The sequence below is a fragment of the Nerophis lumbriciformis genome, linkage group LG30 (assembly GCF_033978685.3).
Source record: "Nerophis lumbriciformis linkage group LG30, RoL_Nlum_v2.1, whole genome shotgun sequence".
Taxonomy (NCBI): Eukaryota; Metazoa; Chordata; class Actinopteri; order Syngnathiformes; family Syngnathidae; genus Nerophis; species Nerophis lumbriciformis.
Window position 1 is genome coordinate 29860087 of NC_084577.2, and position 12500 is coordinate 29872586.

Here is a 12500-nt window from a genome sequence, read left to right on the forward strand (position 1 = left end):
AGCTTACAGTAGAAGAAGAAGCGCTTCCTGTTCTATGGGGGCGGGTGCTTACCTTGGCGGTTACTTGCGTAGAAGAAGAAGCGCTTCCTGTTCTACCGGGAAAAAAGATGGCGGCTGTTTACCGAAGTTGCGAGATCGAAACTTTATGAAAATGAATCGTAATAAAGCGCACCGGGTTATAAGGCGCACTGTTAGCTTTTGAGAAAATTTGTGGTTTTTAGGTGCGCCTTATAGTGCGGAAAATACGGTATATATATATATATATATATATATATATATATATATATATATATACACATACATATATACACACACACACACAAAATAATATAACATAAAATGGGTCCCATTTTTATAGTCTTTGGTATGACTCGGCCAGGGTTTGAACTCCCGACCTACCGATCTCAGGGCGGACACTCTACCCACTCAGCATCAAGGGTTGGAATTGGGGGTTAAATCACCCAAAAATGATTCCCAATCGCGGCCACCGCTGCTGCTGTCCACTGCTCCCCTCACCTCCCAGGGGGTTTGAACAAGGGGATGGGTCAAATGCAGAGGACAAATGTCACCACACCTAGTGTGTGTGTGTGACAATCATTGCTACTTTAACATTGATGGAGGGTTTTGAAGTCGTTTTGGAGGGCTTTGACTCACCTTGCAAACGATTTTTATCATATTTAAAATCAGAAACAAAAAAAAAAGCGTTCTTATCTCATAATGATTGTGAAGGATAGGCAACATTCCTCCTCCAAAAAAAGTGCAGTTCCCCTTTAAGTGTGTTTTATGGTGATGTTGCAAAAACAAATACCTCCACGTCACACTCCAAGGAGCTGAGGGTGCAGCGATGGTTCATCATGTCGTGGTACACCAGCAACAGAAGCACCTACACACGTCATTAACAACATTTTACTCTATTAGAAGGTGACAATACAAAGCAATGAAAGATCCAAACAACACAGCAAAACGTACCTTGGCCATCTCTTCAGTGACGTTGCTTCCATGAATGATCTTGTCCCACGACAACGACGCGCCTTCACTCGCACGGAATCTGCAATCCTCTAGTGAACAAATCACACCAGCTCGTCATCAAATACTCTCAGTGCAGGCGTGTGAGAAGAAAAGAGGAAAACTGACGGAAACTAAAGAGGAAATGTTGCTGAGATAACATGTTGAAAATGAAATGAGTTTTCACTTCACAGGTGTGCCTTATCAGGGTTGATTAGTGGATGACTTTATCAATGAGGTTGGGACCATCAGTTGTGTTGTGAATGAGAAGGCGTGTCTGTACTGTATTTTGATGCAGTTTTACACGTATTTTTCGTTGATTATTATTATTATTAGCCTTTATTTAACCAGGTAAAATCCCATTGAGATCAAAGATCTCTTTTCCAAGGGAGACCTGGCCAAGAGGGCAGCAGCAAGGTTACATTAAAAACAGTAAACAAATACATAAAACATCACATTTACAACATTAAAACTTGCTCACATGACACATGTGCATACAGACAAGGTAGACTGCAATCCTTTCACAGAAGCTTTAAACTCATTCAACGTAACTAGGGTTTGAAGTTGAATGTTCGATTGTAGGTTATTCCAAGCCTTCGGTGCTGAAAACCTAAATGCTTTCTTGCCCAGTTCAGTTCTTACTTTGGGGACGACAAATTGCAGAACATTCATTGATCACTTGCAATTAAAAAAACTGCTTTTATAACAGTTAAATTAATTCCCATATTTATCAAATTAATGATAATGTGTGCAAAACTGGAAGATAAGTTCCCTAAAATAAAAAAAAAAGGAGCCGGTCGAATCTCTCAGAAGTCAGACACATTTTAGAACTGTCTGCATTTCTTTCATTTACAAGAAATACAATTATTGACGTTTACTCATCGACGTAATAAATGGTCCATGTCCGAACTGCGATGCATCTAAAAATTGATTATTTCCCCACCTCTACTTACATGTACAACAGAATTGTTACTAGATCATATAATTTCATGAATTGATTGAAACTAGTATTAGTAGATTGCACAGTGAAGTACATATTCCGTACAATTGACAAATGATACTTACTTTCAACAAATTGTGTGATGACTCTAAAGCGCTCTTCAATCGTGTTGAAAGAAGGTTTGGCCTCCTTTTTCCTGAAATCAAAGAGCCCGTATAAAGAATGGGGACAAAAGCATCTGTCATCAAATGTCTTCAAACTTCCGAGTGCTACTCAATAATTATAGGATTTATACGATAACTTCACCAGCAGTACTTGTAAAAGGTCCATAATGAAGGACAACTTGCGCCCTTCAACACATCATTGAGGTACACAAACAGCTAATAGTTTATTTACAGGTAAAAGCCAGTAAATTAGAATATTTTGAAAAACTTGATTTATTTCAGTAATTGCATTCAAAAGGTGTAACTTGTACATTATATTTATTCATTGCACACAGACTGATGCATTCAAATGTTTATTTCATTTAATTTTGATGATTTGAAGTGGCTACAAATGAAAATCCAAAATTCCGTGTGTCACAAAATTAGAATATTACTTAAGGCTAATACAAAAAAGGGATTTTTAGAAATGTTGGCCAACTGAAAAGTATGAAAATGAAAAATATGAGCATGTACAATACTCAATACTTGGTTGGAGCTCCTTTTGCCTCAATTACTGCGTTAATGCGGCGTGGCATGGAGTCGATGAGTTTCTGGCACTGCTCAGGTGTTATGAGAGCCCAGGTTGTTCTGATAGTGGCCTTCAACTCTTCTGTGTTTTTGGGTCTGGCATTCTGCATCTTCCTTTTCACAATACCCCACAGATTTTCTATGGGGCTAAGGTCAGGGGAGTTGGCGGGCCAATTTAGAACAGAAATACCATGGTCCGTAAACCAGGCACGGGTAGATTTTGCGCTGTGTGCAGGCGCCAAGTCCTGTTGGAACTTGAAATCTCCATCTCCATAGAGCAGGTCAGCAGCAGGAAGCATGAAGTGCTCTAAAACTTGCTGGTAGACGGCTGCGTTGACCCTGGATCTCAGGAAACAGAGTGGACCGACACCAGCAGATGACATGGCACCCCAAACCATCACTGATGGTGGAAACTTTACACTAGACTTCAGGCAACGTGGATCCTGTGCCTCTCCTGTCTTCCTCCAGACTCTGGGACCTCGATTTCCAAAGGAAATGCAAAATTTGCATGGTTGGGTGATGGTTTGGGGTGCCATGTCATCTGCTGGTGTCGGTCCACTCTGTTTCCTGAGATCCAGGGTCAACGCAGCCGTCTACCAGCAAGTTTTAGAGCACTTCATGCTTCCTGCTGCTGACCTGCTCTATGGAGATGGAGATTTCAAGTTCCAACAGGACTTGGCGCCTGCACACAGCGCAAAATCTACCCGTGCCTGGTTTACGGACCATGGTATTTCTGTTCTAAATTGGCCCGCCAACTCCCCTGACCTTAGCCCCATAGAAAATCTGTGGGGTATTGTGAAAAGGAAGATGCAGAATGCCAGACCCAAAAACGCAGAAGAGTTGAAGGCCACTATCAGAGCAACCTGGGCTCTCATAACACCGGAGCAGTGCCAGAAACTCATCGACTCCATGCCACGCCGCATGAACGCAGTAATTGAGGCAAAAGGAGCTCCAACCAAGTATTGAGTATTGTACATGCTCATATTTTTCATTTTCATACTTTTCAGTTGGCCAACATTTCTAAAAATCCCTTTTTTGTATTAGCCTTAATATTCTAATTTTGTGACACACGGAATTTTGGATTTTCATTTGTTGCCACTTCAAATCATCAAAATTAAATGAAATAAACATTTGAATGCATCAGTCTGTGTGCAATGAATAAATATAATGTACAAGTTACACCTTTTGAATGCAATTACTGAAATAAATCAAGTTTTTCAAAATATTCTAATTTACTGGCTTTTACCTGTCTTTACACTTTTTACAGTAAACAAATGGTAAAACAGTACTAAACAATTCCATAAAAAAAAAAAAATTGGTGTCATTATTAACTTTCTGTCCAAGCTTGTATAATCTACTGCCTTGTTCAATTGTAAAAAATATTCTGTGCCTAAAATTCACATTTCTATCACAATTATCATACTGTAAACATGGTAAGCTAACTTCATTAAAATTAATAGTCCTGTCAATAGCATGGAATTACAATTCAAATGTAGTTTTTTTGTAAGCCTTTCAAAATATGAAAAATTAATGAAAATTAATTTAAGCCATCAGACACTTGAAAAGTGGCACATCACATCTCTAATGTAATCATTTGAACTTTTCAACAGAAATAGCACTGCAAAAATATTAAGGACATACTTCTGTATTTTGGTAGTTATGCTGTCAACATTTAACAAGATTTCTTCAACTTGGACTTGAAAGCATAAATAGTATAAACACTTTTAACAGTATAACAGTACTAAACAATTCCAATAGATAACATTGGTGTCATTACCTTTTTGTTTGCTCAATTATTGCCTCCGTAAATAAAACTTCGGCATTTATCACATCCAAAGAATCTGTTTGGGCGACGAAAAACGTTGAAAGTGTTCCACTTGTATCGCTAGCAACGGCATTAGACTTGTGTTTTTTTGTCCCAACGTGGTCTTTTACATCGCTAATTCCTCCGTGTCCGATCGAAAAACCTTGTCTGCACAAGGTGCAATTCGCGTAGTTTTCACCCTTTTTGGAACGGATAATTATTCCCGGATAGGCTTTTGAATATTCTTCACGGAATGACTGCAGTTTTCTTTTCGGTTTAAGACTGGTGTTGTACCGAAATATGTTACCCATCGGAATTTGTAACTCCAGGGGGCGATGTTCCCATGGCGTTTGTTTGATGGTTAAACGGCAAGCCCAAAGAGGAGGAGAAGAAGAACGCTTGCGTAAATGGCGTAAACTATCCTTAATGCTGAAACGTCAGTTGTCAGAATTTCAGCATTAATAAATTACACATACCGTATTTTCCGCACTATTAGCCGCACATAAAAACCACAAATTTACTCAAAAGCTGACAGTGCGGCTTATAACCCGGTGCGCTTTATATATGGATTAATATTAAGATTCATTTTCATAAAGTTTCGGTCTCGCAACTACGGTAAACAGCCGCCATCTTTTTTCCCCGTAGAAGAGGAAGTGCTTCTTCTTCTACGCAAGCAACCGCCAAGGTAAGCACCCGCCCCCATAGAACAGGAAGCGCTTCTTCTTCTACTGTAAGCAACCACCCGCCCGCGTAGAAGAAGAAGAAGAAGAAGCGCGCGGATATTACGTTTCATTTCCTTTGTGTGTTTACATCTGTAAAGACCACAAAATGGCTCCTACTAAGCGACAGGTTTCCGGATCATGAAAAGACGCAATCTCTCCATCCGCACACGGACTACTATTTCACAGCAACTGCCTAAAGACTTTCAAGAAAAGCTGGCTACTTTCCGTGCATATTGTAAAAACAAGATAGCTGAAAAAAAGATCTGGCCAGAGAACATTATCAACATGGACGAGGTTCCACTGACTTTTGATATTCCTGTGAACCGCACTGTGGATACAACGGGAGCACGTACGGTGAATATTCGCACCACAGGGAATGAGAAGTCATCCTTCACTGTGGTTCTAGCTTGCCATGCTAATGGCCAGAAACTTCCACCCATGGTGATATTCAAAAGGAAGACCTTGCCAAAAGAGACCTTTCCAGCCGGCGTCATCATAAAAGCTAACTCGAAGGGATGGATGGATGAAGAAAAGATGAGCGAGTGGTTAAGGTAAATTTACGCGAAGAGGCCGGGTGGCTTTTTTCACGCAGCTCCGTCCATGTTGATATACGACTCCATGCGCGCCCACATCACGCTGGTTTTTAATATATTATTAAAGTTTGACTGACCTATCTGACTGTTTTTTTTACATTCCTTTAGCGCAGTTAGATGCGGCTTACAACACGGGGCGGCTAATAGGTGGACAAAGTTTTGAAATATGCCGTTCATTGAAGGCGCGGCTTATAACCCAGGGCGCCTTATGGTGCGGAAAATACGGTAATGGTCATTGGTCCAAGTTTAAAGAAAGGAGGAATGCCTTTTTATGTTGCACTGTTTTTCATTAATTATGTTAAAAGGGAAATAAAAATGCATGTCAAGTTGATCAACAGATTGTATTATTCTCCAGTGCAATAACAGTACTGAAATGAAGGCTAAAAGGGCATTAATGGGAGCTTTAAAAAAAAAAAAAAGTAACTAGTTACTTTTCACAGTAACGCATTACTTTTTGGTGTAAGTAACTGAGTTAATAACTGAGTTACTTTTTAAATAAAGTAACTAGTAACTGTAACTAGTTACTGGTTTTCAGTAACTAACCCAACACTGATTCCCATTATGGTGACAGACTACTCACAGCTTGTAGATAACACCCAGTAAAATCTCCCCATCTTGGAGGTCTTCAACGCGGACGTCTCCGGGGGAAGACTTTATACTGTTGACCTTGAAAAAAAACAGCATGAGAGTTGTTGTCAGTATATTTCCTGTTAGAAAGTAAACATTCACCACGTCAACATACCCAGCTAAGGAGCGCCTTCACGCCCACGTTGAGCATCGCTCACTAACGCTTTCCACCTGGACGAAAACATATTTCAGTTTGTTTGGGGGGGAAAAAAAATGTTTGATTTGAGTGAAGGTCATATCGAACATGATACGTCACATTTGTTCCCTTTGTCTTTACAACTTGCTAACGCTCTTAAGACGTTAGCTGTCTTAACATTTTAGCTGAAACGACGATTGTTAACGTGTTAAAAAGTGTTCAAACTCACCTCGGAAGGTAAACAATTAATCGGCGATGTTTGAGCGACTATGACTTCAAAAGTTCCTCCTCGAAATCGTCCAGAATTTAAAACAGCTGCCCGGAGGTTGAATCGACCAATCAGAGCTCACCTGGTGACGCGGCTGGAAAAGCAGGGTAGCGATTGGGTTAAAAGACGGAAGTTTGTCTTCTTCTTTGGTTTCCGGCAGGCTGGTCTCATTTTAGGCGCACTGCTGCCCCTTACAGGTGAAACAGAAGTTAGCTGCATAGTGGCGCTGGTTAATCCCAGCCGGAAGTCCGTCTGTATCACTCAAAAGAGGAGAATTTTGCTAAATAATATTAACGAAAACGACCATATTAGTTTTTTCAAATCATTTCATCTTCTTCTTCTTTTTTTCTCATTTTAGGCATATTGCTGCCCTCTACAGGTTTTTTTTTATTGATTGAAACTTTTATTAGTAGATTGCACAGTACAGTACATCCATCCATCCATCTTCTTCCGCTTATCCGAGGTCGGGTCGCGGGGGCAGCAGCCTAAGCAGGGAAGCCCAGACTTCCCTCTCCCCAGCCACTTCGTCCAGCTCCTCCCGGGGGATCCCGAGGCGTTCCCAGGCCAGCCGGGAGACATAGTCTTCCCAACGTGTCCTGGGTCTTCCTCGTGGCCTCCTACCGGTCGGACATGCCCTAAACACCTCCTTAGGGAGGCGCTCGGGTGGCATCCTGACCAGATGCCCGAACCACCTCATCTGGCTCCTCTCGATGCGGAGGAGCAGCGGCTTTACTTTGAGCTCCCCCCGGATGACAGAGCTTCTCACCCTATCTCTAAGGGAGAGCCCCGCCACCCGGCGGAGGAAACTCATTTGGGCCGCTTGTACCCGTGATCTTGTCCTTTCGGTCATAACCCAAAGCTCATGACCATAGGTGAGGATGGGAACGTAGATCAACCGGTAAATTGAGAGCTTTGCCTTCCGGCTCAGCTCCTTCTTCACCACAACGGATCGATACAGCGTCCGCATTACTGAAGACGCCGCACCGATCCGCCTGTCGATCTCACGATCCACTCTTCCCTCACTCGTGAACAAGACTCCGAGGTACTTGAACTCCTCCACTTGGGGCAAGATCTCCTCCCCAACCCGGAGATGGCACTCCACCCTTTTCCGGGCGAGAACCATGGACTCGGACTTGGAGGTGCTGATTCTCATCCCAGTCGCTTCACACTCAGCTGCGAACCGATCCAGTGAGAGCTGAAGATCCTGGCCAGATGAAGCCATCAGGACCAAATCATCTGCAAAAAGCAGAGACCTAATCCTGCAGCCACCAAACCGGATCCCCTCAACGCCTTGACTGCGCCTAGAAATTATGTCCATAAAAGTTATGAACAGAATGGGTGACAAAGGGCAGCCTTGGCGGAGTCCAACCCTCACCGGAAACGTGTCCGACTTACTGCCGGCAATGTGAACCAAGCTCTGGCACTGATCATACAGGGAGCGGACCGCCACAATCAGACAGTCCGAAACCCCATACTCTCTGAGCACTCCCCACAGGACTTCCCGAGGGACACGGTCGAATGCCTTCTCCAAGTCCACAAAGCACATGTAGACTGGTTGGGCAAACTCCCATGCACCCTCAAGGACCCTGCCGAGAGTATAGAGCTGGTCCACAGTTCCACGACCAGGACGAAAACCACACTGTTCCTCCTGAATCCGAGGTTCGACTATCCGGCGTAGCCTCCTCTCCAGTACACCTGAATAGACCTTACCGGGAAGGCTGAGGATTGTACAATTGACCACTAAATGGTAACACCCCAATAAGTTTTTCACACTTGTTTAAATCGGGGTCCACGTTAATCAATTCATGGTAAAACAGAAGTTAGCTGCATAATGGGGCTGGTTAATCCCAGCCGGAAGTCACTCGAAAGAGAGGAATTTTTTTTTTTTTTTTTTTTTAATTTTTTTTTACAGCAACACACACCTTCATTCATGTACACTGAGGAAAAAAAAAAAAAAAAAGACAGAACATTTTGGAACACAACAGATTGCATATAATCTATAAACAAAATTACATTTTCAAAACAAAAACAAAAACAAAAAACGTATGTACAGTCCATCTTATGTTCAGGTCACTAAAAGTTAGGGAATACAACAACAGATAGCATATAATCTATAAACATAATTACACTTTCAACATAAGCCTTTGAGGACTTCCCATCTTTTTTTTATGTTTTTTTGGCATCATTATCGTTTTCAACCATGTAACTTTCTAAAGTTAAAAAATACTGAATAAATGTTTTAAAGAAAGTAATACTAAGTGAATATCTGTTAGAGAGGAATTTTGCTGAAATAATATTAAACACACGATCATGACAAATATTTTTCGATATAAATGTCGATTTATGAACGTAAGGCCTACATTTTCTAATTGGCTTAATGGTTTACAATCATCAATCAAATATTGGAGAATGATTAAGAGTTTAAAAAAAGCCCTTAAATTGATATATTTGTTAAAAACATTGAAAGTGATTTAGGTAGTCCTTTTTGTCCTTTTATTTTATTTTTTATTTATTTATTAAATATTTTGTATTATCATTATTAGTCATTTTTAATAATCCATCTGTATTTGCTTTTGTTTTCTTTCCTTGTTGTTGAAAGTGCCTTGACTGTTGAGTGAATTATAAATGTATGTTTGTTGTTCAATAAAAAAAATAAAAAAAAATTAAAAAAAAGTTCGCTGCTTCCGGCGCTGGTTAATCTGCGCCGGAAGTCCATCTGTACTATTCAAAAGAGGGAAATTTTGCTGAAAAAATATTAAACACACGAACATGACTATATTAGTCTCACCATCACTCATTATATCCTAATTAAGTATACGTTGTTTTTTTTGTTTTTTTTATTCTTCTTTTTTACTTTCCGGCAGGCTAGACTCATGTTATGCGTACTGCTGCCCTCTACAGGTGAAACAGAAGTTAGCTGCATAGTGGCGCTGGTTAATTCCAGCCGGAAGTCACTCAAAAGAGAAATAATATTAAACACACGAACATGACCATATTAGTCATCACCATCACTCATTATATCCTAATTATGTATACGTTTTTTTATATATACATAATTGTCGTGTATTTTATAAACCGGACGCAAGGTACCGCCCCGTTACCATGGAAACCATATGTTGACATCTGCACAGGTAAACGTCTGTCGTGTGCGCGTATGACAAAATAGAGTATATACTTGTAAATGTACATAATGAAGTATAAGTGGAAACTGGTTTTGTTAATGACGACAGGTGAGTCAGGTGAAGACAGGTGAGTCAGGCATGAAAAGGTGTGGCGCTCCGGTGGATTTGTCCTTCAAAGCCATCAGCAACTTTGCAGGTAGAAGTTTGAATTTACCTCTAAATTACTTTTCTCTCTTTTCTCATTCCTAGTTCAGATTGTTTTGACTATGTTGCTGTGCTGGAAAATATCGATTCTTATTTGTTTTATTTTGATTCGATTCATACTAAGCTAACTGTTAGCATGCTAACGTTAGCTTGCTAACATTAGCATGCTAACTTTTTGAGCTACTTTTGCTACCGTTTAAACTTGGTATGTTGTTCACTGTTAGCATGCCAAGTTTTTCATCTAATTTGACACTTTTGGTCTCTATTTTCGCAGCCATACACCTCTGCGTCATCTAACTTGGTGTATGAAACATGCTAACTGTTATCATGCTAACCTTTGCACGCATGCTAATTGTTAGCATTTTAATGGAAGCATGCTAACGTTTTAGGCTAGCTGTGTAGCTCATTTTGAACAGTTAAAATATTCAAGTTTGTTTTATTCTGATTCGATTCATACTTTTTAAAAAATGTTGACTATTTAAAAAAAAAAAGTTTTTTATATAGATGTGACTCTTACAAAAAATCAATTAAATTTGATTCTGATTCTTAGCGCATACTTGCCAACCTTGAGACCTCCGATTTCGGGGGGTGGGACGGGGGCGTGGTTGGGGGCGTGGTTAAGATATATATATATATATATATATATATATATATATATATATATATATATATATATATATATATATATATATATATATATATATATATATATATAAGAAGAAATACTTGACTTTCAGTGAATTCTAGCTATATATATATATATTTTATTACATATATATATATATATATATATATATATATATATATATACAGTATATATAAATAAAAGAAATACTTGAATTTCAGTGTTAATTTATTTACACATATACACACACATAACACTCATCTCCTCATTGTTGAGTTAAGGGTTGAATTGTCCATCCTTGTTCTATTCTCTGTCACTATTTCAGAACACACACATTATACAAATATACATTATGAAATCAATAAGAAAACGGGAGCTCTAATTTGGGAGTCTGAATTAGGATCAGAAGTTCCTATATAAACATTGCGCACTCACGTCGCCATTTTGTATTGATTACTGCAGCTGTGCACTGGATTCATTCACAAATACAAACTACAATTCACAAACACTTTAGAGTTAGGCTCCACCATCAGAATGTGTACTTAAACGTATAAAGATCACATGGATATTATTCAGTGAGTTGATTCACCAAAACTAACCTGTTATACAGGAGGAAAAAGCACACAGGACGTTTCAATTGTTCACAGACTGGTCGCTCTCATCAGAATGACAAGACACTTCCGGTCTGCAGGTGATAGCATTCAATTGGGAAGAAACGCCCTACTGCCCCCTACTGACCAATGTGAATACTGATAAATGTGTAATGACAGCTCCAAAAACAAATTCAAACCACAAAATAAAATAAATAAATCAACACAAAAATGTGACACATTATGGGTGGGTCACATATGCATGTACAGTAGATGGCAGTATTGTCCTGTTTAAAAGTGTCACAACATTGCTGTTTACGGCAGACGAACTGCTTTACAGTAGACGAAAACTTGACTGCTGTTGTTGTGTGTTGTTACCGAGCTGGGAGGACGTTAATGAAACTGCCTAACAATAAACCCACATAAGAAACCAAGAACTCGCCCTCCATCATTAGCTGTTTATATTGTGGGAAAGCGGACGTGTGAACAGGCTGTCAACACGTCACTCGGGTCCGCATGGAGCTGGAGGGGGCGTGGCCTCCAGCTCCGCCTGAATTTCGGGAGATTTTCGGGAGAAAATTTGTCCCGGGAGGTTTTCGGGAGAGGCGGTGAATTTCGGGAGTCTCCCGGAAAATCCGGGAGGGTTGGCAAGTATGTTCTTAGTGTGACAAATCGATCCAGAATCGATTCTTGATTCAACATAATTCTTTATTATTCTCGATATAAGACAGCTAATAATTAAGGCTATTTATTTGTTTTTATTTTATTAGTTCACAATTTTGTGGTTCTCTCTTCATCGATTAGATTTCTGGCTCTTTAAAGGCATCCGATTCTTTCAAAGAGCCGTTCAAAAGACTGGCTCGTTATTATAGTTCTTTCTTTAGGAAACAATCTCTATAGTATCAATAATTCAATAAGATAATACAACATACACAAATATTTTCTATTGGTTGGATTCATGCTGAAATACTGACTACGATTTTATTGTTTGTTGTGTTTTTATTGTAAACATTCCATAAGGCGGTGCCATGTTTCCGTGCTCTGGCGGTGACATCACTACTTTGAATTTTCCCTCACCTAAAAATGTGGAGAATTTTGACATTATAGAAAAAAAATACACAAGTAATAAGTCA

General features: G+C 39.8%; 2 protein-coding genes across 4 annotated transcripts in view; one reads left to right on the plus strand and one right to left on the minus strand.

Annotated features, from left to right (window-relative positions):
* Nucleotides 1-6890, minus strand: part of numa1 (nuclear mitotic apparatus protein 1) — a 64705-nt gene extending 57815 nt beyond the window's left edge. The window contains exons 1-6 of the mRNA XM_061925922.1: nucleotides 6788-6890; nucleotides 6538-6593; nucleotides 6376-6461; nucleotides 2071-2141; nucleotides 970-1058; nucleotides 809-883 (exon numbers count right to left, since the gene is read on the minus strand). Of these exons, the coding sequence (XP_061781906.1) occupies nucleotides 809-883; nucleotides 970-1058; nucleotides 2071-2141; nucleotides 6376-6461; nucleotides 6538-6573 (357 nt within the window). The 5' untranslated portion in view covers nucleotides 6574-6593; nucleotides 6788-6890. The remainder of the gene's footprint in view (nucleotides 1-808; nucleotides 884-969; nucleotides 1059-2070; nucleotides 2142-6375; nucleotides 6462-6537; nucleotides 6594-6787) is intronic.
* A 3163-nt stretch (nucleotides 6891-10053) lies between these two features.
* The window catches only part of lrrc51 (leucine rich repeat containing 51), a 150375-nt gene continuing 147928 nt past the window's right edge, over nucleotides 10054-12500 (plus strand). For all 3 annotated transcript variants that reach the window (XM_061925886.2, XM_061925887.2, XM_072911944.1), the window contains exon 1: nucleotides 10054-10144. In XM_061925886.2, the coding sequence (XP_061781870.1) occupies nucleotides 10087-10144 (58 nt within the window). In that variant the 5' untranslated portion in view covers nucleotides 10054-10086. The remainder of the gene's footprint in view (nucleotides 10145-12500) is intronic.